At 43.3% G+C, this 22,072-nt stretch overlaps 4 protein-coding genes across 4 annotated transcripts; 2 read left to right on the top strand and 2 right to left on the bottom strand.

Annotated features, from left to right (window-relative positions):
- Positions 1-6,666: 6,666 nt before the first annotated feature.
- Positions 6,667-7,197, bottom strand: LOC147500079 (uncharacterized). The gene has a single exon (XM_086563598.1). The coding sequence runs from the start codon at positions 7,195-7,197 to the stop codon at positions 6,667-6,669; it is 531 nt and encodes a 176-aa protein (XP_086419724.1).
- A 137-nt stretch (positions 7,198-7,334) lies between these two features.
- On the bottom strand, positions 7,335-8,192 carry LOC147500078 (uncharacterized). Its single transcript, XM_086563597.1, has one exon. It carries the CDS (start codon positions 8,190-8,192, stop codon positions 7,335-7,337), a length of 858 nt encoding a protein of 285 aa, XP_086419723.1.
- A 3,870-nt stretch (positions 8,193-12,062) lies between these two features.
- On the top strand, positions 12,063-17,081 carry LOC147500077 (phosphoribosylaminoimidazole carboxylase, chloroplastic-like). Its single transcript, XM_086561791.1, has 10 exons — positions 12,063-12,322; positions 12,400-12,588; positions 12,672-12,783; positions 13,338-13,400; positions 13,486-13,624; positions 15,579-15,634; positions 15,917-15,990; positions 16,101-16,248; positions 16,415-16,587; positions 17,009-17,081. The coding sequence occupies exons 1-10, from the start codon at positions 12,246-12,248 to the stop codon at positions 17,055-17,057; spliced, it is 1,080 nt and encodes a 359-aa protein (XP_086417917.1). The 5' UTR covers positions 12,063-12,245; the 3' UTR covers positions 17,058-17,081.
- LOC147500076 (phosphoribosylaminoimidazole carboxylase family protein / AIR carboxylase family protein) lies at positions 17,009-21,019 on the top strand. The gene is given in 8 exon segments (XM_086561793.1): positions 17,009-17,096; positions 17,327-17,423; positions 17,531-17,648; positions 17,738-17,832; positions 18,474-18,580; positions 18,680-18,710; positions 18,712-19,927; positions 20,101-21,019. Coding segments are annotated over 6 exon segments (489 nt in total). The 5' UTR covers positions 17,009-17,096; positions 17,327-17,348; the 3' UTR covers positions 18,775-19,927; positions 20,101-21,019.
- The last annotated feature ends 1,053 nt before the right edge of the window (positions 21,020-22,072 follow it).

Raw genomic sequence — 22,072 nt, 5'->3', positions numbered from 1 at the left:
TTTGCCATCCCGATCACAGTGCGGTAGCGGCCTCATAGGATTACGCTAAGTCCGCCCAAATCCCCCATGCTATTTCAAGGCGGTATCATGCCACTACTGGATGCCCCTCTCTCGAGTCCGCGATGATATCTTGATCGTGGAGTCGAGAGCTCGCCCCTTCCTCCTTCCGGCCCGTGGTCTTCCCTCTTCCCTCACAAATTGGTTCATGAGTGTTCACGCGGTTTCACCTTCCGACCGCCGTTTGGCGTGCATCCACGTGTTTTTCGTTAGGCGGTTCTTTTTTGGTGTCCCCTCGATTTCAGCACCCCCGCAATTACCCCTTTGCCCTCACCCTCTTATAAAAAGCCCGCTCGATTTCTCTTCTCTCTCTCTCTTAGCCCTTCTTTCACCTTCCGGTTCCTCTTCCCCTCTTCTTCCACCTTTCTTACGTCTTCCCTAGCTCCGGTTAAAATTTCGCTTCGGTCGATCTCTTCAAATCCCGGTGACACTCTTGCTCGGTTGCTCTCTTTTCCTCGGGTTGGTCTCCTTCTCTCTTTGGCTTCCTTTAATTGTTATAGTCGCATTTCCCCTTTGTGTTTGAAACTGTTCATCTTCATTTCCCTTTTTGCCTTCTTTGTGGCGCGTGTCTTCCATACCTCGTACTTTCGATGTCCGTCTCTAGATCCGCCACCTCCTCCTCCTCCTCCTCCCACACGCGCAGCCTTGCCCTGACCGGACCGAGGCCCCTCTACCTCCGGGCAAGCCTTTGCCGCTTCCGCCACCACCACCGTGAGTCGTAGACCTAATCTTGAGGCTGTTAAAAGCGCCTCACGGATACCCACCGACGTCATTTTAGAGCACGCGTGCGACTTAACTTATTACCCGCATTTGGTCCCCACAAGCCGGGGTGTCTGGCACCGTGGCCCGCGATCGGCCGGTTAATGCCGACGATTGCCTCTCACTTTCGTCTTGATGTCGAGGTGTGCAATCATTTTAACATCCCCCCATGCCAAGGTATTGGCAACTTCTGGAGGGTCATGTATGTCGCGAACCACTACAACCGCTCGGAAGTACCTCGGATAACGGTTCGCGACATGGCCGCCCACTTCTACCTCAAGAAGAGTACCAAGGAAGTCAGTGTGGGCTATCACTCATTCTGCCTCCGCCCTAAAAAACAGCACTTTATCCTTCGCATCACTTCCTCCGACAAATTGTGGCACCATTACCCTCTCTATATATCCGGGAAATTCCTCTCCGCGGATCTTCCACCTGAGTTGAACCTCCGTCACCTGGCTTTCCTCCCCAGTGGTGAGTCCCGCTCTTTATCTATCCCCATTGAACTATGTCTTTCGGCAATAATCCAACTTGTTGTTTTGTCTTTTTCAGGTTGGCGGCCCGACTCGATATCGCGACCCTACGACAACATCTTTTCCACAACATTCCAGAAGATTCGTGATTTGGGCGCGGCTCAGTCCGTGATACTCGGCATTGACCCTGCCACCGCTACTCCCCTACTCTCTGATCCTGAGCTGGCATCCATAGGAAAATATAGCGCCCCATTTTTCCGTCCCCCTCCCCCTAAAGAAAGAAAGGCCCGTGTCACTTCCCTCCTCGGAAAAAAGCGCCCGGCGCCGCCTCTTCTTCCTTGACCCCCCCTTTCGCCCGTGCCGCTCATAGCTCCGCAGCCCCCACTCCGTACCGCTCCCTGAAGACTTGGGAAGACCAATACTCCCCATCTCATTCCTCTTCCACCTCTTCTCCCCCTTCAAGCATGGGCGCTAACAAACGCAAACTCTTTGATAGCGACTCGGATGAGGACGTGGTCGCCGCTGCCCCCGATCCACCATTGTTCCCCCACCTCCTCCCCCCGCCTCCAAACGTCCACGGCCATCCGACTCTGGAGAAGGCCCTCCATCTAAGGCCGCGACCCCACCTACCGCGCCTTCTCAAGTGGAACAACGTCCCGGGAAGGAGGTGGCGTCCCGCACCGACAAGGAGGCCGACGAGCCCATTCCTCTATTTTGCCCCTCCTTCAAAGCTCGGAACCGCTCCACGATCAAAGGATTACGCTTTGAAGAACCCGCGATGGCTTCTTCCCCGTTCTATGGGTCTCACCTCCCGCCGGATATGGCATCGCCCGAAGGTGGCTCCTTTGAGTCCCACCGACTTCCTTCTACCGCGGTGGGGAGAAGGTACTACTTTCTTTACATTTGACCTCCTTCTTCTCTCTCTTTGAGTGTTAGACTTTTGCTATCTTCTTCGGATGAGTTTGGATATATCCTTCATGATCCAGCGGCCTATTTGGTGCGGGGCCGGATCGATGAACTTGATAAGGAGGTGGCCCTCCTAGCGAGAGAAGAACTTCGGCGCGGACCTAGACAAGGTCCGGGCCCAAGACGAAGCCGAGGACCCAGAGGGCGCCCATCCGGGCGATATATGAGCGCCGCCCTCTCGGTAGAGTCTCTCCAAAAAAAGCATTTGCCGCTCTGGGACTCCCTTTCGGAAGCACCGGGGAAGCTCTTGCAGCAATCCATGCGCGACATGAGGCCGACATGGGCGAGCTCCGGGATATCTACGGGCCCGGCCGAAGAGGGGTGGCCAAGAAGGTCAAGGAGGAGATTGACCCTCTCACCAAAGAAGGCCGCCTTCTTCCGGAAGCTCCCACCGCTGCTCCGCTATCTGAGGGCATTGTGCGGTCGCGGGGACTTCGGCTTCGAAGGGACGGGCGCCGAACGGGGTAGCCGAGGCTATAGACACGGCTGCGGACCTAATCATAGAAGAAGCCGCCGATTCGGTGATTCTGGAAAGTACTGTTCCTTGAATATAGCCTGTTTGTGCCCTGGCTATTCGTCTCTTGATGCTATGTGTTGTCATACCCTTTCCGCTACTTGTTACTGTATTTTCGTTCCCACCAGTAGGGATGTACATATTATGTTTTTGCTCCTTTCTATCTGATTGTTTCCGTTCCTTGTATTTTCTGCTATCTGCGTGGGTATTTGTCCTTGTAAAACTGGCCTCCGTTAAGCCTCCCTCCCCGTCGGTTGGGGATGTTTGATTTAATCGCCCCATGCCCCATTGGAGCTCCGGCTCTCTCTACCTCTGGCAGGCACTCTGCCCGCGGCATGCGGAAGCCTCTTTGCTTCCGCTGCCCTAATCTCCCAGGGGTTCGCGGTGACTCCTCTCACCCCGGCCCTGAGAGACTTTACCTTAGGGGGGCAACTCCTTTTTGCCCCTCTAAGGTTTGGACCTCTCGTCCTTGGGGGGCTCATCCCCTTCCCTTCACTCTAAGGGGTAATGAATACTCAAACAATAATAGTTCACCTCAAAAGTGCTACGGTTTTATATATGTACAAATAGCTCATGCGGTTTTCGGTCTCTCGTTACATTCACTTTCGTGAAATATTTTCAACAACCTTACATTCCACGGCTTATCCACCTCTGTTCCCTCCAAAGTTTGTAACTTGTAGGTGCCGGTTCCCCCTACCCCGACCACCACGTAGGGCCCCTCCCACGTCGGGCCCAACTTCCCCTCACTGGCTTTTTTGGTGCTGGGAGTCACTCTCCGAAGCACCTTGTCTCCCACCGAATCTCCTCACTCTCGACTTTTTGCGTCTTGCCTCTGCGGTGGCGGTGATATTCCTCAATCGATCGCGTGGCTTCGTCTCTCCTTTCCTCTGCCGGGTTCAAGTCTCGGCCAAAATGCCCCGGTTTGACTTATCCTCCACGGCCAGCGGTCCTAGTGGTCGCCGCCACCATCATCTCGTTGGTATCCGCGGCCTCTACTCCATATGCCAATCGCGAAGGGGTCTCATCGGTGGATGTTAGGTGGGGTCGTCCGATAGGCCCAAAGCACCCGACTTAGTTAAATTTGGCCCGGGACCCTTTCGCCCCTCCAGTTTCCTCTTGAGATTGTTGAGTATGGTTTTGTTAGAGGACTCCGCTTTGGCCATTTCAGCCGGGGTTGTATGGGGCTGAGAATCCTGTTTGATGTGATACATTTGCGGAAACCCCTAACCTTTGAACCCGATGGGCTGGGTTCCATTATCCGCGATTATAGCATAGGCAACCCAAAAAAGCGGCAAATGATGTTTTCCCACAAAAAACTTGATCACATGCACCTCTTTTAACTTTCTTTGCGGTAGGCTAGCGGCTTTCAATCCACTTTGTAAAGTAATCGGTCGCGACCAATAAGAACCTCCTCTTACCGCGGGCCCATGGGCGTGGTCCCACTATGTCGAGGGCCCACATCGCGAATGGCCATGGGCTAGACACCTTTGTCGGCCCGCTCTGGCTGGGGCCCATATCAACCGAAAAATCTTTGACACTTCGCATTTTTGAGAATTCCACGGCGATCTCTCTTCATGTGAGGCCGAAGTAACCCTGCGTCGGCAAGAGGTTATCTTGTCGTCACTTTGCCGAGTGGCTCCCTTGATCCCCTTCGTGTAACTCATTCGAGCACCTCCCGAGGTCCCGCCCCAAGCATTTCAACAAAGGTCCCTTGAAATTCCTCCGATATAACTCTCCCCCACTAAGGTGTATCTCCGAGCCGCCGTCTGTTCCAACCTTCGTCTCTCCACGGGATCAACATTCTCCTTCTGTCAAAAGCGCTTGATGGGCAACATCCACCCTCGTTAAATTCTCCAGCGATTCATTACTCCCATTTGGTTCCCTCATTGGCAGTCCATCGGTCTTCTCACCTCTATAGTCCTTCGCCCGGATCCCGCATGGCTGCGGCCACATATGCGGGGGCATCGGCGTGGCGTTCTCTCCGCGGTTCAAATGTACAAACCGAACCTCCAGCGAACCGACGCTTTCTACCCCGAGGACCTCCAAGTATCTCGCCATCCGGGGACACCGTCGCGAATCCGCCATTAAGCGACACACCACCAAATTAGAATCGGAATACCGCGGTGAGTTCCTTCACCCCAAGCCCTGCCATTCCCATGCGATTTACCGCCTCATACTCGCCTTTCGTTATTGGATGCCGCGAACCCCAATCTCATCGTCGTCAAATCTAGCACATATTATTGTCGGCGTAACCAATACTACTCTATTCCATTTGCACTTGCATCGTAGGTGACCATTGACAAACACTCTCCAACCGTTACCTTCGTCCCATGGGTCCGCTTATCGGGTTCCTTTGCTCCCTCGTTTTCCAACACCATATCCTCCCCAGTAGGGTCCTCTGCGGGGAACTCCGCCAAGAACTTCGGCCGGGGCTGAGCTTTCTCCATTTGTCCTAACGATCTTCGGATCTCATATGCACTTTCGGCATCCGGCCCATTTCAACATTCTCCCGGATTTCTCTGCCCTCAGAGCCTGCTTAAGGGGCAAGTTCGTGACCACGATCACTGAGTGTGCTTCGAAGTAGGGCTTTAGTTTCAGGGCCGAAAATATCAAGGCGAGGGCGTACTTCTCCACGCGACTATACCGGGTTTCCGCATCCAACATCGTCTTGCTCTGAAAGTACACCGGTCTTTCTATCTTATCCACTACTCGAATGAGGACTGAGCTGACTGCGTAATCTGTGACCCCTAGATATAGATACACTTTCTCTCCCTCTTCCGGTCGCGACAACAAGGGGATCTCCCCCAAATATCTTTTGAGCCCCTGGAATGCCTGTTCACACTCTGCCGTCCATGAGAAATCCGCGGAGTTCCTCAACCGGTTATCAGTGACTGCATTTGTCGACGACCGATATGAATCTATTGAGAGCCGCGAACCCTTCCAGATGACCCGCACCTCCTTTCTTTGTCTGCGGCGAGGGCATCTCTACCAATGACCTAATCTGCTCTCACGGGTTTGCCTCTATCCCTCGCCCGGCGTCACAATATACCCTAGAAATTTCCTGTGGTCACTCCAAATGTACACTTCGGGGTTGAGCTTCAAATTGTGGGTCCGTAGTATTCGAACGTCTCCTCCAACCCTCCAAATGTTCTGCTCCATCATGCTCTTTTCCACCATATCATCGATGTACACCTCAATGCCTTTCGCGAATTTTGCCCTCGAACATCTTCTCCGCCAGCGGTGAACGGGCCCTGCATTTTCAACCCGAACGGCATTCTCGTGTAGCGATGGGTGCCTCCTTCCACTACAAAGGAGGTCTTCTCTCGTCCGGCCATACATCGCCACCGGTTGTACCCCATCGATCGTCCATAAATGAGAACACGCCAACCCCCCGTCTGTCTACCCAACTTCGTCGACTCGCGGCATCGGATAAGCTCTTTTGGGCACTCCAAATTCACGCCTCGTGAAGTCAACACACATCGACCTTGCCATTCTTCTTTGGGACCGCGACAATGTTGGACAACCCGGTCCGTGAATTCCACATCCCTTATAATTCCCGCATTCTTTAACCTGACAACCTCTTCTCGGATTCCTTCCGCGTATTTGGGCCTTACACCCCTCATCTTACGTCTCGGCGGCCCCGTCCTCCCTCATGTGCGGGGCGATGACAAAGCGATTCGGATCTAAACCAGTGATATCCTCTATCCCCCACGCAAAGACGTCTTTGTTTCTCACCAAGCATTGTATCAGTTTCTCCCTCCATTCCTCGGCTAAACTCGACCCTATCGACGTGAACTTCTCTTCCTCCCCCTGCCCCAGGTTTACCGTCTCTATCTCATCCAAAGTTTTTGGGGTCACCGCGGCTTGCTCCCCCTCTTCCGCGGCCCCACACTGTAATTGCTACGCGGCCCTCTTCCTGGAGCTCGCCGGCTTGTCCTCTGGTCCGCGGGACATCCTTTTGATTGTATTCTGGTGACTATTTTTGGATGCCACCTGATCTCCGCGGACCTCATATGTGCCCGCTGGGGTAGGGAATCGAATAACTTGATAGTACGTCGACGGCACTGCCCTCATCTCATGTATCCATCTCCTTCCCAGGATTGCGTTGTACTGGGAGCTGGAATCGACCACCATAAACCTTGAGAACACTGTCACTGGTCCCGCGGTTACTGGCAGCAAGAGTTCCCCCATAGGCTCAGTGACGCTCCCATTGAACCCGTACAAGTTTGTCCGCGGAGGTCTCAGTTGCCCCGGGTCGATTCCCATCTCCTCTAGAGCCCCTTTGAACAGTAAATCCACGGCGCTGCCACAGTCTACCAGAACCCTTTTGACCACATAATTACCCATCGCTACTGTAATGACCAACGCATCCTCATGCGGTGTGTCCACGGCTCGGAGGTCTGCCTTGGAGAATGTAATTGTCTCTTCCATTGTCTCCTCTCTGTATCTCTGTCCTCGGTGTGACTCGTTGACTGCTTTGGATACTTTCGCGGTCCTCCCGACCTTGTCTCCGGTGGGCATTATGGCTCGGTATTTCCCGCTGAAAATAACATTTATAGTTCCCGATATTAAGCGGCCCAGCTGCGCCCTGCTCCCCTATTTTGAGGTTCACCCACAAATTCCCTCAGCATCCCCTTCTCCACCAATCTCTGGACTAACCATTTTAAGGCATAACAATCGTTGGTCTCGTGATTGCGCACCTGGTGATAGTCGCAGTATGGCTTGTTAGGCATTTCAGCCGGAATGGTTCGCGGCCCTTCATATCCTTGCACATTTTTTATCAACGGCAATATCTCACTCAGCGGTCTCGTCAGCGGGACGGTCTCCAATTCGTGGTATGGCTTCCTCTCCCTCTGTTCTCTTCGAACTACTTCCCTCCCTCTTTCCGGCCTCGACGATTGTCCGCGGTATCTCTCTTTGCCCCGGTCTTTTCCCCCAGTCTTACCGCGTTCCCTCTCTTTCTCCACTGCTGATACTGTCTTGCCTCCCCTCTTCGATTCCTTCTGCATGGTATCTTCGTACCTGATGTACTTTTCTACCCGCGGGTATAATTCGTGCAAGTTCGCAATCTCGTTCTTAGCCACCGACTGATGGACCGCTGTTCCGGGTCGCAGCCCCCTTTCAAACGCTATTACCGCCGTTCTCTCGTCCAGATTCTCCACCTTTAAGGTCTCGGCCTTAAAGCGACACAGATACTCTCTGACCGACTCCGCGGATCTTTGTCTAACATTGAATAGGGCCGCGATGTCTACCACCCTCCTCTTCTGATGTATAAAATGGTCCACAAATGCCTGTTCTAGCTCTTGGAAATTCGTTATGCTCTTTGAGGGTAATCGATAGTACCAGTCGGAGGCCCCACCCTTAAGGCTAGCCGGGAACATCATGCACCGCAGACCATCATACCTCGCCTCTTGCCAGAGAGGCATCTGCTGTCTGAAGTGATGGATGTGATCTGCCGGGTCCCCCGTGCCATCATACCTCTCGAACCTCGGCTGGTTGAAGCGTTTTGGTACCTCGGACGTCCATATCGCGTCCGCCAGGGGGTTGCGATTCAAACCTGCCACCACCACGACCGCCGCACCGTTTGGGCCCTTGTGCGGTGAAGATTAAGCCTCTCTGTCGGTCATTTGTTAATCATTTCTTTGGACTGCTCCATTGTTAATCCGGTCACCGGATTGTCCCCAAGGTCGGTCCTTGCTCCTCCCCTCCGCCTTTTCTCTCTCGCTTCCTCTTACGTCTCATCCCCGGTTCTTCCTCCCTTCTCTCTTTTTTCTCTCCTCGGCTCCTCATTTTTCCTCTCTCGACCTCCCAATTTCTTCTCGCATGAGCTCCTCTTCTTTCCTCCTCCCTTCCCTCTCCTTCTTCCACCGCCCCTCCGGCGTTTGCTCCGTCCTCTTCTTTCGGGGGCCTACCCACCTTCTTTTTGGTGCCATTTCTATCTTGTCGTCCCCACAGGCGGCGCCAAATGTTACAACACAAAATAGTAATGGCAAACTCTTCTTTAGACTACGGATTACAAACTGCTATCTTCCACTCTCCTCACAAGACTCTCTCTTTCTCACTCTTGGCCGCCTCCTCTTCTCTTCCTCTTCTTTTTTCTTCTTTTTCCTCCTCCTTTTTTTCTTCTCTTCTCTTCTCTTTTATATCCCCTCTCCCTTTCATCTCAACCCTCCACCTCTCTTTTCATCTCCTGGTCCACTCCCCTCCATGTGTAGGGTTTCCGTACCGCGACCACGTTTTATCTCAACCCTCCACCTGTCTTTTCATCTCCTGGTCCACTCCCCTCCATGTGTAGGGTTTCCGTCACGACCACGTCTTTGCCATCCCGATCTGTGCGGTAGCGGCCCTCAGGGGGTTACGCTAAGTCCGGCCCAAATCCCCATGCTATTTCAAGACGGTATCATGCCACTACAAGTACTAACATTGTACACATATAGTTATCACAAAAACTAATATATAATATATAATATAGTGTAGTGGCTGTACTTTTGCTCAAAGTTGCTTACGTATCCAAATCTTTTAAGATTGGAATCAAGCCTTAGTAGTTCTTATCAGCCACAGAGTCAAAGCTATAGTTTTTCCTACATTCATTCAAATGATATGTAACTTAATTATTTAGAAACTAAGGTATGTAGATATACTTTTTCATGTAGAATTCGAAGTCCCAACCTTAGCCATCTAAAAGAAAACTTAGGTCGAAAATGGTAAAAATCCTAATTTTTAGCAAACTAGATTTCTGACGGACTATCTTCCGAATGACACAATACTTTCCACAGGTGTCTAAATGCATCGAGGCTTTTTGAGTTGAAAAGATAACACACATAACTTACTTTCTTATGTTTTACAAAAATACTCAATCTCATTCTAAATGTTCGAAAACTAGGCTCGAACACAGTGCGCAGAAACTGTCTGACGCACTGTTTTCTGCCAGTCAAACTTCCAAACACTATAATTAATTTCCCAGACCTCGGAATGCGATGAGGCCAATTGGAATAGAAAATAGACTTCCAAATCTTATTTTTTTCATGTTTTCATAAAAATCTAGTTCAAACTCTAACTAAATTAAAACTGGACTTGAACACAGTGCGTAGAAACTGATTTCTAACGCACTGTTTTCTGTCAACCAAACTTCCAGACATCATATCTACCACCACAGACCTCGGAATACGGCGAGGCCAATTGGGTTGGAAAGAAGACACAGAAAATTCACTTTTTCATGTTTTACAAAAACTCTAACTCTCCCCCTAGATTTATGCAATTTGTGATCAAACCTTATACATGTTAATGGAAGCCTTATATCCTACTTAGTTTGTCTTCCCCAGTCAAGAATTTAAATCACATAGCCAATAAAAATAAGACTTCATAACAGAACAGTAGTTTCTTTAATTTTAATAAGCACCGAAGTTTGGCTTTAAAGAAAGCTCCGGTTATGTGGTGTAGTATACTTATACAGGCCCTTGATACATAGAAGCTGAATTCACATACACATGTAGTTATTATTTTGTCCTTTTGATATTGAAAACTCTTAAATATCAACTCATTGAGTTAACGTCAAGTCTTCAGGACATATCCTTTTATCTTAGATTCATCTTATAAGTAGCTTGACAATGTGTGTTATATAATGCAGAGCATATATATATAGTAGAGAAGGAATTTCAGACTGAACCTCTGAAATTTATATAGAAAACGTAGACTGAAATAGTAAATTGAGAATGCTAACCTGATAAAATCCCACATAATTCCACTGAAGAAAAAGTTGGCAAACAAGCACAATTTCAGAAGCTTAACCAAGAACAAGAGAAATCATCGTACTTTGTAGTGGAAAAATGCAACCCATTTAACGTCAAAACCGAAGCCATATGTTGCCATTAAAGTTTTATTAACAATAATGATTCCAACAGAAGTGACAACATTGAACATCCATGCGGCCACATCCACCGCAGCCTTCTTGTGACCCTTGTTAAAATCACAAATCAAGAAACAAAGGACTTATTGTTTATAAAATGATGATTATGTCCCTCTTTCCCCAAATGATCTAGCCATGGCTAATAACTATGATGGAAAGAAATTTGTGAAACAATGCTTATTTTGAAGAACACAAAACCAGAAAATATGAGTGCAGTCAAGTAAATTGACAAGGGTTCATAAACGAAATTTATTACCAAAATAGGCTAACACCCCTTCTTTTTCCCAACTCTCTGTGTTCATTCATTCTCTCTCAAGTTTTCTCTCTCCTTTCTTTCTCTCTCCTTTTTTTTCTTAGGTCTCCCCTTCTGTGTTAGTTACCACTTTTCCGTGTAAATTACTCTAAGTGTTTCCCCTTTTTTGAAAACCCCACGAAAAAAATAGGAAATGAGGTTTATCCTCTTTACTATAAAAATAATAAATAGAAATAGATGGGTGTTATAGCCTTTCTTGTTTTGTTAATGCACTGGGTGTTATAGCCTTTCTCGTTTTGTTAATGCACTGAATGACTATTAAATAATCAGAAGCAATAATGACCTTTTAGAAGTCCAGTGTTAGGCAAAGTTTCAGTCCTGTGACAAATGCTATCATCTCGTTATTCCAAAATTGATTCTCTCTATACTTCTATTGGGGTGTAAAAAGCAAGACAATGTACATTGTGGTCTCTAATCAAGTGAGCAGAGCGAACATTCTGGGTCGAGAGGGGTATGTGGCCCAAAATTAGGGCAGGAAATGGAGCGGGTTTGGGTTGGATTCTCACTCAAAACTCTTTACCATATCCGGATCCATCTGGATTCGGGTCGGATTTCGGATATCCATATCTACTAAAAACACACAAAAAAATACACTATTTTAATGATTTTCATATATAAATGTAAGATATAAATTATTTTTAGGCATCAAAATATGAATCTTGTTAAAATAGTTTGGGTTTTCGGATATTCGGATTGGATAATTTAGATTCGGATATGGTCTATTTGGATAAAAATGAATTCGGATATGGGTCGAATTCGGGTTGATCCCGTACCATTCCCAGCCCTACCCAAAATGTTGTTTTGTTGGTTTCTGTCTAACTCTCCTCAGTCTCTCTTCTCTTCTTCTTCGCCCCAAACTCACTTTCCCTCTCTAGACCCCTTCTAGTTCAACAATCGACAAAATCCAGTGAAGGGGGCACCCAATTGTATCAAGTCATTTCTTAACGGGCCAGGCCCAATATATTTTAAACCCTAGTTTTAAAATTTAACTTAACACAAGGCCCACAAGATCCAACGACCACGATAAATTCCAACGAAATCTCATCCGAAATTTCGAACACAGTCACACGACCACACACCACCACTTCTAACGAAAAAAAATAGAAGCCGCTCAACTTGTAGTTTCCAACGTTGGCAGTTAAACTAAGTTGGTGATGCTTCTTCGCTGTCCACCTTGTACAGCAACAGTTTATAGTCATCAAAGACGTGATTGCCTCAACTCTCACACCTCCAAAAACTACACACTTGCTGCCACTTTCAATGGAACATATAAGAACAGGAAAAAAACAAGTCACTTCCTGCCAAGCATCAAATAATGGCCATGAAATTATACCAAGGTACATTCCATTCCATTCATTCTTATGTTTTGTTTTTAAGTAGTTAAAGACTAATTTTTAGTTTGCTATTACTGTAGAGAGGTACATGGAATATGTGATACTATAGTTGGTGTTTTGGGTCGTATGTTATGCCAGGTGGCTTCACAAATGGCTATTAAAGTAATGGTTTTGGACCCACTTGAGAACTGCCCAGCAAGTGCAGTGGCTTATAAACATGTTGTTGGAAGCTTTGATGACGGTGCTACAGTTGAGGATTTTGCAAAAAGGTGGTTTCTATGTTTAGTAATGATTGTTGTTCTGTTTTTTTATGGTTTTAAAGTTCTTATGTGATTTTATATATGGTAGTTAGGTGTGGAGTTTTGACTGTTGAAATCGAGCATGTTGATGTTGCTACACTTGAGAAGTTGGAGCAACAAGGTGTTGATTGTCAACCTAAAGCTTCTACAATTCGAATCATCCAAGTATGAGTAGCGTCTTTTTATGTTTATGTGACTTAGAAAGATTGTCTATGCTTCATTGGAATGTTTATACCGGTTTAACGGAGTATTTATTTTGAACTATCTTATAGTCTTTAGTAATTATGAGTTAGTGTATTAGATTTGAAAGGCTTTACTGATCATATTATGGACATTAAGAACCTCTTTGTCAAGCGTATCAGTACACATTTTACAAATAGTTATTCCACAAAAGTATTTTGAGTTTCTAGGGATGTCTACACATCTCCTATACATGATATCTTAGATGACTATGAGTCGGTACTCTATAGCTTTTTGAAGATTTCACTAGCTTGCTCATAGTTTCTGTCCAGCCTTTCTTATGTGACTGCAATTGTTTTGTTTCCACAATTTACGGTATTTCTTGTGACAAATATGATTTTGCTCAACTTATTTTTTGGAATGCAAGTTTCTCTTCTTATTGTATCTGTATTGGTCCTTTCAATACTAATGACTAGTTCATGTTATGTGATAAAGTTTATCTATTGAGTCTCATGATCTTTTTTCCTCTCTCATTACAGGACAAATATCTTCAAAAAGTTCATTTTTCTCAGCATGGAACCCCATTGCCTGATTTTATGCAGGTCACGAAAAGTTCAAGGATTAACATAAAAGCACTTTGATTAAGGGTATATAATTGTTTTGATTTCTGAATTTCTGATGTTGCAGATAGATGATCTGGACAGTGCAAAGAGAGCAGGGGAGCTCTTTGGATATCCCCTAATGATAAAAAGTAGAAGACTTGCTTATGATGGGCATGGAAATGCGGTTGCTCACAGCGAAGAGGAAATTTCTTCTTCTGTATCTGGTAAATGTCCACGACATACCATTACATAAATGTTTATTGTCTTTCGTTGATATCATATATTTGTTATTGTTGTGTCCTGTACTTAGCAACCAAAGCGCAAAGCGGGAGCGAGAGCATAAAACCGCTTAACCCAAAGTTTTCCATTATTCAGAGTGCCTATATATATATATATTGTGTACAAAACTACAAATGCATAGTATCAGTAAGCTTATGGAGAAAGATATTTTTTTTATAACGTAAAAATGAAAAGAATCATGTATAACATGTAAATTCTAAACAATTACATTTTTTTCTTACTGTTCAATACTTTCATGTTTGATTAGAAAGTATGACAAAATTGTAATCCGAATATTGTTTTGAAAATTTTGGTGCACATGTCACCTAGAATGCATTTAGTGCACATGGACTAACCACTCTCTAAATTTTACCAACTTATTACCTTAGCCTAGTGCCCTAATATTTGATCCATGTATATGGATTAAGACTCTAGACACTATTTAAGTACTTTTTAGTGCAGCAAATTGGTTTGCTAACTCAGTCCCAACATGTCAAGAATTGCCGTGTCTCATCATCTCATGTAAATTGACATGTTCAGGCTTTTGAGAGTGCGGTTTTCAACAATTAAGAGCGAGCTTTTGGGACAATTGGATATTTAAAGCGGCAGTGCGTGTTTTGAGTGTGTGTGAGTTACCCTTGGTTGACGCTTTAGGTTGCTAAGGTCCTGTAGGTGTTTACATATATGGTACTGCTTGAATTATTCCGTATATGTTATGGTCTGTGCAAATAAAATAAATAAATAAGAAAAAGAAAATCTGTCCAACTCGACACCAATTACAAAGGTAGTTCATTGGAATGTTTTTGTTTCAATTGTTCTTCTGTCTTTGCTTTTGCTCACTTCCTGTTCCGGTTGGCGTGTGTGAAGATCTTCATTTCATATAAGGCTACACTGATATTTTTCTTTACTTGTTTGTTTGCAATCTCTAATTGAGAATAAACATATTCACTTTTCTTCCTAAACCAGGGAAGTGAAAATATTGTGGTCTATGAGGGGATTGAACTTTGCTTGAGCATATTAGCAAACATACGTTGCAGGACAACATTGGGCATGTCTTAACTGCTTCATTAACAAGATTTTCTAATTTTGAAAGTTTTTCTTCTTAAATTTGACAAAACCACATCATAGCATATAGTTGATCTGATTTTTTGTACATATGCCCAAAAGTGCTAGCTGTGTTACTAGGATCACAACCAGATTGATCAGACTTGTCTTCGCCTTGTTTCCAGTTAAACAAGTCTTGGATACAAGGTCATGAAAGATATACTTCCTGTTTCACTTTTGTCGGTTTAAGCATGATTGATACTTTGCTCTAATGGCATTTGCACTGTGCAGTGCAGAAAGACAAGTTATTGGAAATAATCACCTCTCATGAGATTTTCCCAATGTAGTTGGGCTCTTCTGTTCTCGAATTTAGAGTTAGGTACAGAACAAGGAGATAGACACATCTGTCCATGATCCATACAAGGGGTTTCAGTACATGAGAAACCTGAAAAATGTATATAACACATAATAAGTAAGTAAAAAGGATTCTCAAAATGCACTCTTCCTCCAGTTTTTTGTTACTAAGCATATAATGCCAATCTGGAACAATACCTTTGGTTGTTTTGTTGAAATGTTTCATTTACGGGTAATTTATTGTCTTTCAAGTTACGGTGGTTCTATATTATTATAGGGGTGTGTGGCCTAGCAAACCCAGTTCTGGCCTGACCACCACCAGGCAAGGAGAAATATGGTATTAAAATCCCCAGCTTACCCTTTTTATAGTCCTGCTTATCCTTCATGTTCCACTTGCTACTATCTTATATTAAGTACAGAGTTGTTGGTTGCCACTATTTTCTCTCATTAATGGTGTCTATTTATCATCTGAATTTTCTCTCACTTGTCTCTCTACTGCAGTTCTTGGAGGATATGATCGTGGCTTATATGTTGAGAAGTGGGCACCATTCAAAAAGGTTGGTATCAGTTTTCCTTAACTTGTAGGGATTTTTTTTTTTGGTAACTAAGTTACCACCAGCTAAGACTTGCGTTATAACCACTTATGCGAAGTATTGAAAGCACCGTGAACGAGCTGTGCTATGTGTGTGTTTGATTGCATGAAACCTTGTTTGGTAGTTACATGCTACAACAATTATATCCTCACATTCTCCTGTAACTGATATGGTTCAGAACTTCAGATGTATTATCTTTGAGTGCAAGGGTGACTTACTTTTGAAATGTTCTATGTTCTGTTTTAGGAGCTAGCAGTCATTGTGGCAAGGGGACGAGACAATAATATTTCATGCTATCCTGTTGTTGAAACCATTCACAAGTAAGATTATAATTTTAATGTAGTTGAATAATTGCACAAGTCTTCGTTGCCTGTGACTTTATATCTTATGTTGATCCTATGTATTTGTTTTTGGATTTTGTGCTTTTAAGGGATAACATCTGTCACATAGTAAAGGCACCTGCAGATGTGTCGTGGAAGATCAGGAGGCTTGCTGCTGATGTTGCACAAAAAGCTGTTAGTTCATTAGAAGGTGCTGGCGTGTTTGCAGTTGAATCGTTTCTGACGAAGGATGGCCAGGTAGCTCATCTATTTCTCATATGCTTTGCTGCATGATACATTTTCACTGTTTCTTTTTCTTTTCCTTTTCTTTTAACACTCCACAATGAAATTTAGAGATTGTTTCTGTATTGCGTTTCTCGGATACCAGTGATAAGTGAATTACCCTGATATTTTTTTTTTACAGATTTTGCTAAATGAAGTAGCTCCTAGACCTCACAACAGTGGGCATCACACAATAGAATCTTGCTTGACCTCCCAATATGAGCAGCATTTGCGAGCAGTTCTTGGTCTTCCACTTGGTGATCCATCAATGAAAGTCCCAGCTGCTATCATGTACAATTTACTCGGTGAAGAAGAGTTAGCTTTCTTCCTCCTTTCCTTTTACAGAATAAACTCTGTAGTCGTTGAGTTATAGATGCATCCTCAACTATGAGATGTGAGACATATGCCATAAACTGTGATTAGAACTGACCACACTAATGGTAGTGCATTCTTCTAGTTTTTCTTTCTATTTTAATACAAACCCTCTATTTTACCGATAAAATAATGAAAAAGAAAATTTGGTAGTACATTCGTCTAGCTGTTCAGGTCTTTGAACGTAATAAACATGCATATGTACTTTACACGCTTTTGTACGATGTCCCTAAGCCTATATATATTTTCTTTCATTTAGGACACCGTTTTACCATTTACTTCTTTGTATGAAATATTCTTGAAGTATATTCTTATTCTCTAATGTAAGAAGCTATTATTCACTGTAATCTTCTTATGCATGCAGGGGGAGCTGGGATTCAGTTTGGCTCATCAGTTTATTGGAAGGGCATTGAATATCTCTGGAGCTTCTATTCATTGGTATGATAAGCCAGGTTAGAATTTTGAAGCTTTTTCTGATGGCCATTAGGCCATGATTAGCATATATTCTAGTTTTTTAGTGCTCAATTATTTGATGTGATCGTGTAGAAATGCGAAAACAGCCAAGATGGGCCATATGACAATTTATATTTAGTTATTTACCTTATTTACGTTAAAATTCATTTGGACTAAGGAGTTTGATGTTCCTTATTTAATAAAATTTTCTATAATCTGTTTCCTGCAGTGCTCCACGTGTTGGGATTATAATGGGTTCTGATTCAGATCTACCAATCATGAAGGACGCTGCAAAAATTTTGGATTCTTTTGGCGTGCCTCATGAGGTAGGCTTTTTTATTTGCGGTTAGTTTTGAATAATTGTTATTCTAAACCTCTATTTGGTTCAATTAGATGTCATTTATAGCATATCTGTATATCTCCAACTTTATAGGTGAGAATAGTTTCAGCACACCGAACTTCAGATTTGATGGATACTTATGCTGCTTCTGCTCATAAGCGAGGCATTCAGATTATCATTGCTGGTGCTGGTGGTGCAGCCCATTTACCAGGCAATTTGATTATGTTTAATTGTCCATCAGTATGTTTCTCTTCTGCACATAGGATTTTTTGTTGAATTCAGCTTTTATATCTTTTCCAGGTATGGTGGCTTCAAAGACACCCTTACCTGTTATTGGTGTTCCAGTACGTGCTTCTTCCTTGGATGGAATTGATTCACTTTTGTCTATTGTCCAGGTATGTTGTAAAATTCATTTTTATACTTAGTGATGAATTAATTCAGGCCTTCCTCTACCTCTCTAAAGGGTACATTGTGGATGAGCTTATGGTTGTTTGGAGTTTGGAATTGGCAAGAGTTATCCCTGGACACTTTTATAGCTTGAAATCACATATCTCACACGGTCTTAATCGTTGGTGTTTCTAATGTGGTTCGGAAGAAATGTAAAATTTTAGCTCACAAAGATATTTATCCTTAATAGCTCATATGGGCTGCTCTCTCCTATCAATGGAAGTCTAGTAATTCACCCCCATCACCCACAAAAATAACACTCGTCTTTCTTAAGAAATTCATTTTGAGTGAAAAGAAATATAGTCAAATATTTCTTTCACTTAAATAATGATTTATTTGAATTCTTCTTCTGTTTCAAGTCATAACCATGGAACCCTGACTTGGATTTTGAAACAATTAAACTAGTTTGAGATCTTATTTTTACTTTAAAGTATCCCAATTTTCAAAACTTACTAGCATCTATCTTGTATCGCCTGTCCGTTCTAGCTTGTCTTCATAAATTGCAAAGTACGACTCTCTGTCACCTCTAATCAATTAGTATTAGATGTGTTGGCTAACACCAATTGCTGATCTTTGCTTTCAACTGCAGATGCCAAGAGGTGTTCCTGTAGCAACAGTTGCAATAAACAATGCAACAAATGCCGGTTTGTTACCAGTCAGGATTCTGGGAATAGGGGATGCTGATTTACTTGCTAGGTTAGGGCATATAATACCCCCAGAGAATTTAAGCTCTTTGGTACTTATGTTACATCTTTGTAACTTTGTTTTAATGCTCCATTGGCTTATGTTGTACAGAACAATCCAATACCAAGAAGATATGAGAGACGGAAGTCTTGAAAAAAGATGAAAAACTAGCGAAAATTGGTTGGGAAGGATACTTAAATTCTTGAGTCAGCATATTCTCCCATTCGTTCATCTTTCATGTATCAACAACTGCCTCCTTTTCAAAAATTGTTGGGTTGACTTGAGGTCTCCATCCAAATTGAGTTGGAAATGGTTCACGAAAAACTTTGAAGTATTATTGTTGAACCGTTATCATCACTGGAGATTTTACTGTGGCGCGAAAGTAACTCAATAGAAGGGTATCATTGAGTTCAGAACAATCCAATACTCTCTTTGCGTCTAGACTTGGAGTAAAAGACTGCTTACCTCTCATTGAGAGTATCACTAGCAGAATCTCTAATTGGAAGAATAGAGTTCTCTCTCATGCCAGAAGACTATAGCTGACTCACTCTGTTCTTTCTTCTTTCCACACTTACTGGTCTAGGACCTTTGTAGTGTCTAAAACTGTGCTCGACAAGGTTAATAAAATTTGCAACAGAGTTGTCTGGTCTGGTCCATCTCTAACTAAGTGTTTACACAAGGCTAGTCATGAGCTACTCCGATGCTTGAAAGATGAAAGGGGGTTGAACATGATTGATCTCCACACATGGAATATAGTTGTGTATTGTGGATTAATGTTCAAACTAGCATCAAGAGAGAATTCTTTATGGGGTAACTGGGTGTGGACTCATAACATTAAAAACAAACATTTCTAGACTATGAAAGCTTTTAAGGACTGCTCATGGGTATGGAGAGGCATTTTAGAGCATAGGAAGACTGCTATGAAGTTTACGAGAAACATTATTGCTAATGGAGATGACACTTTCATTTGGAATGACTTGTGGTGTACAGAGACACCCCTTCTATGGGATAACAATGTTAGACATATGCTATAGCTTGGTGAGAAAGCCAAAGTTAGTGAACTGATCTCAAATGGCAGGTGGAATGACATAGTTCTCTCTCTCCCAGAGTGTGACTTGAAAACCAAGATACTAAGAACGGATATATATGATCCCATGAATAAGGTTTAAGTAGTTTGGTCTCTAACTCATTCAGGAAAATTCAGTGCTCGATTTGCTTATATAGCACTAAAGAAGGTTAAGAACAAAGTCACATGGTCCAAGCTTGTTTGGGGAAAATTGGCGATCCTTAAACATTCTTTTTGCACTTGGCAACTATTCTTTGGTAGTCTCTCCACTCAAGACAGGTTGGTTAACAAAGGTATAATCAATCATTCAAAATATAGTTTATGTGGAGTAACAGCAAGAGAAAACTCCGAACACTTATTCTTTGAGTGTTCTTACACAAAGAGAGTGTGGAGTGGGGTCAAAGCAAAGATTGGTATGAGTTTCAGAGTAGTAGACTCTAACAATGAGTGGCATAATATTTTGTAGATTTGCAGAAATAGTTCTATGGAAGGTGATATCAGAGGAGCATACATATGTGTTACCGTAAGTGCTATTTGGGCTGAGAGAAACACTAGAATCTTTCAAAAAAAGTATCGTCCCCCTCAGCTGGTCATGGTGAGAATACTAGAAGATTTGAAGCTATACATACAAAGGGTTGTAAAGGATATACCGCATTCCACTTCAAAGAGAGTCCTTCTTCAAAACCTTGGTATAGATGCAAACTACCATGCAAAGGAACCTATTTATCGCCAATGGCGTAAACTTGATCCGCACCATGTTAAGTTAAACACGGATGGGTCTTTGACTCCTTCCGCACCAAGGATTCGGTGGTATTGCAAAAAAAGAAGATGGCACAGTGCATTTTGCCTACATGGGCTCTAACCCAAAGAGGTCTATACTTCAACAGGAGCTAATGGCTATTGATGCGGGGTTAGAGGGGTGTCTGAAACATGGCATTACCAAAGTACAGGTGTACTTTGACTCTATGATTGCTGTGAGTATAGTTAATGGCTTGACTACACCACCATGGTATTGTCAGAATATTGTACTATCTATCGGGAGCAAAAGGAAGAAACTCAGTTACAGTAGTGTCAACTATTGCTATAGGGAGACTAGTCGGGCTGCAGATTTATTGGCTAAGTGTGTTAAGGACTCTCTCGAGACTCTTTTGTATTTTATACCCCCTCTAGATGAACAATTGACTAAAATTATTGAGGATACAAGAGGAACAATCTATGTAAGAATTTGATTAATAGCTATCATTCAAAAAAAAAACCTCAATAGAAGGGTGAAGTTTTTTGCAAGTTTCTGCATTAGATAAATGAGGAAAGGGTTCAATGTATTCTAGGTTCAACTACAGGAAGAAATAAATTAGCTAGCATTTTGGCCACTTTTGTGCGGCTTAGTTAATGATAGATGCAGTTATGGAGTTAAAAAATCTCGCGTTCTCTTTCTCGCACTCTGTTTAAACTATTATTAAATGTGTGTTTTGCAGTCGGAAAAAAAAAACAAAAAAAAAAAACAAACTGTTTTGTCAGAGTATATATAAAGCAAACCTAGGCGTAAATCAAGGGGCAGTTCATTGTCAGAGAATGTTGCACTCATTAGATTTTGATAATATTCAACGCCACTATCCTAATCAAATTAATTAGACTTATTCCATCCAGATAAGAAAAGAAGGAAAAAGAGAGAAAATGCCACAAGAGGAACCAAGTAGTGTGCTACAAGTAATGAAGATCATAACGTCATTTTGTTTAATTCTGCCTAATTTAATATGATATTCAACGCACATCACCACACAAAAAGATGGCTAGTTAGACCATTTTATATTTTGCCTAATTTAATATTTTAATATGACGGGGATTCTGTACTAAGATCGCTAATTGTTTTCTTTCACAAGAGACCCTACTCTCCAAGTAGCGTCTGGCTTGCCATTCAAATGCCTCAGCTGCCACCTTCTCCATGCCTTCGACTTGTGTTATATGGCTTAATCTTGACCCTACCCATGCAACTGATTTGGTCGAGCATTACCTCTTATTTGATCCCTCTCATACCACGACTTAAAGTAATTTTTTTTGTTTTTAGCCATGGTTTAGATAGCACGCATGCAAGCTTGAATATCTCCATATCACAGCTATCTCTAGCTGGTAATTGTGTCTGATATTTTGTGATATATTGTTCGATTCAGAGCAATGGTTCACCAGTTTTGGATGTATTACGCGCCACTGAAGTAATTGAATCTCACGGGAAAAATATGTACCGTGCTAAATACACTAGTTTTTTCAGTAGTTGTCGTCCTGTCGAGTTGTAAATTTTGCTCAATTATATTTATGCCAGAAGAATACAATCAACTTACGAGAATATTATAAATAAATATGCACATATGATACAACATATACTGCTAGTCTAGCATTATTTCCTCCTCCGGCCTCCAACTCAAACTCTACGTATCTAAAAA

This window comes from Coptis chinensis, chromosome 5, assembly GCF_015680905.1.
Source record: "Coptis chinensis isolate HL-2020 chromosome 5, ASM1568090v1, whole genome shotgun sequence".
NCBI lineage: Eukaryota > Viridiplantae > Streptophyta > Magnoliopsida > Ranunculales > Ranunculaceae > Coptis > Coptis chinensis.
The sequence above is the reverse complement of the archived record's forward strand: the minus strand, read 5'-3'. Positions and strand labels throughout refer to the sequence as shown.

Excerpts from the sequence above, each read along its gene's own strand:
- LOC147500079 (XM_086563598.1), bottom strand. The coding sequence starts at position 7,197 with ATGGAAGAGACAATTACATTCTCCAAGGCAGACCTCCGAGCCGTGGAC.
- LOC147500078 (XM_086563597.1), bottom strand. The coding sequence starts at position 8,192 with ATGCCTCTCTGGCAAGAGGCGAGGTATGATGGTCTGCGGTGCATGATG.
- LOC147500077 (XM_086561791.1), top strand. The coding sequence starts at position 12,246 with ATGGAACATATAAGAACAGGAAAAAAACAAGTCACTTCCTGCCAAGCA. Across the intron at positions 15,991-16,100 it reads GTTGTTGAAACCATTCACAA|GGATAACATCTGTCACATAG; the intron begins GTAAGATTATAA and ends TGTGCTTTTAAG. Across the intron at positions 16,588-17,008 it reads AATTTACTCGGTGAAGAAGA|GGGGAGCTGGGATTCAGTTT; the intron begins GTTAGCTTTCTT and ends TTATGCATGCAG.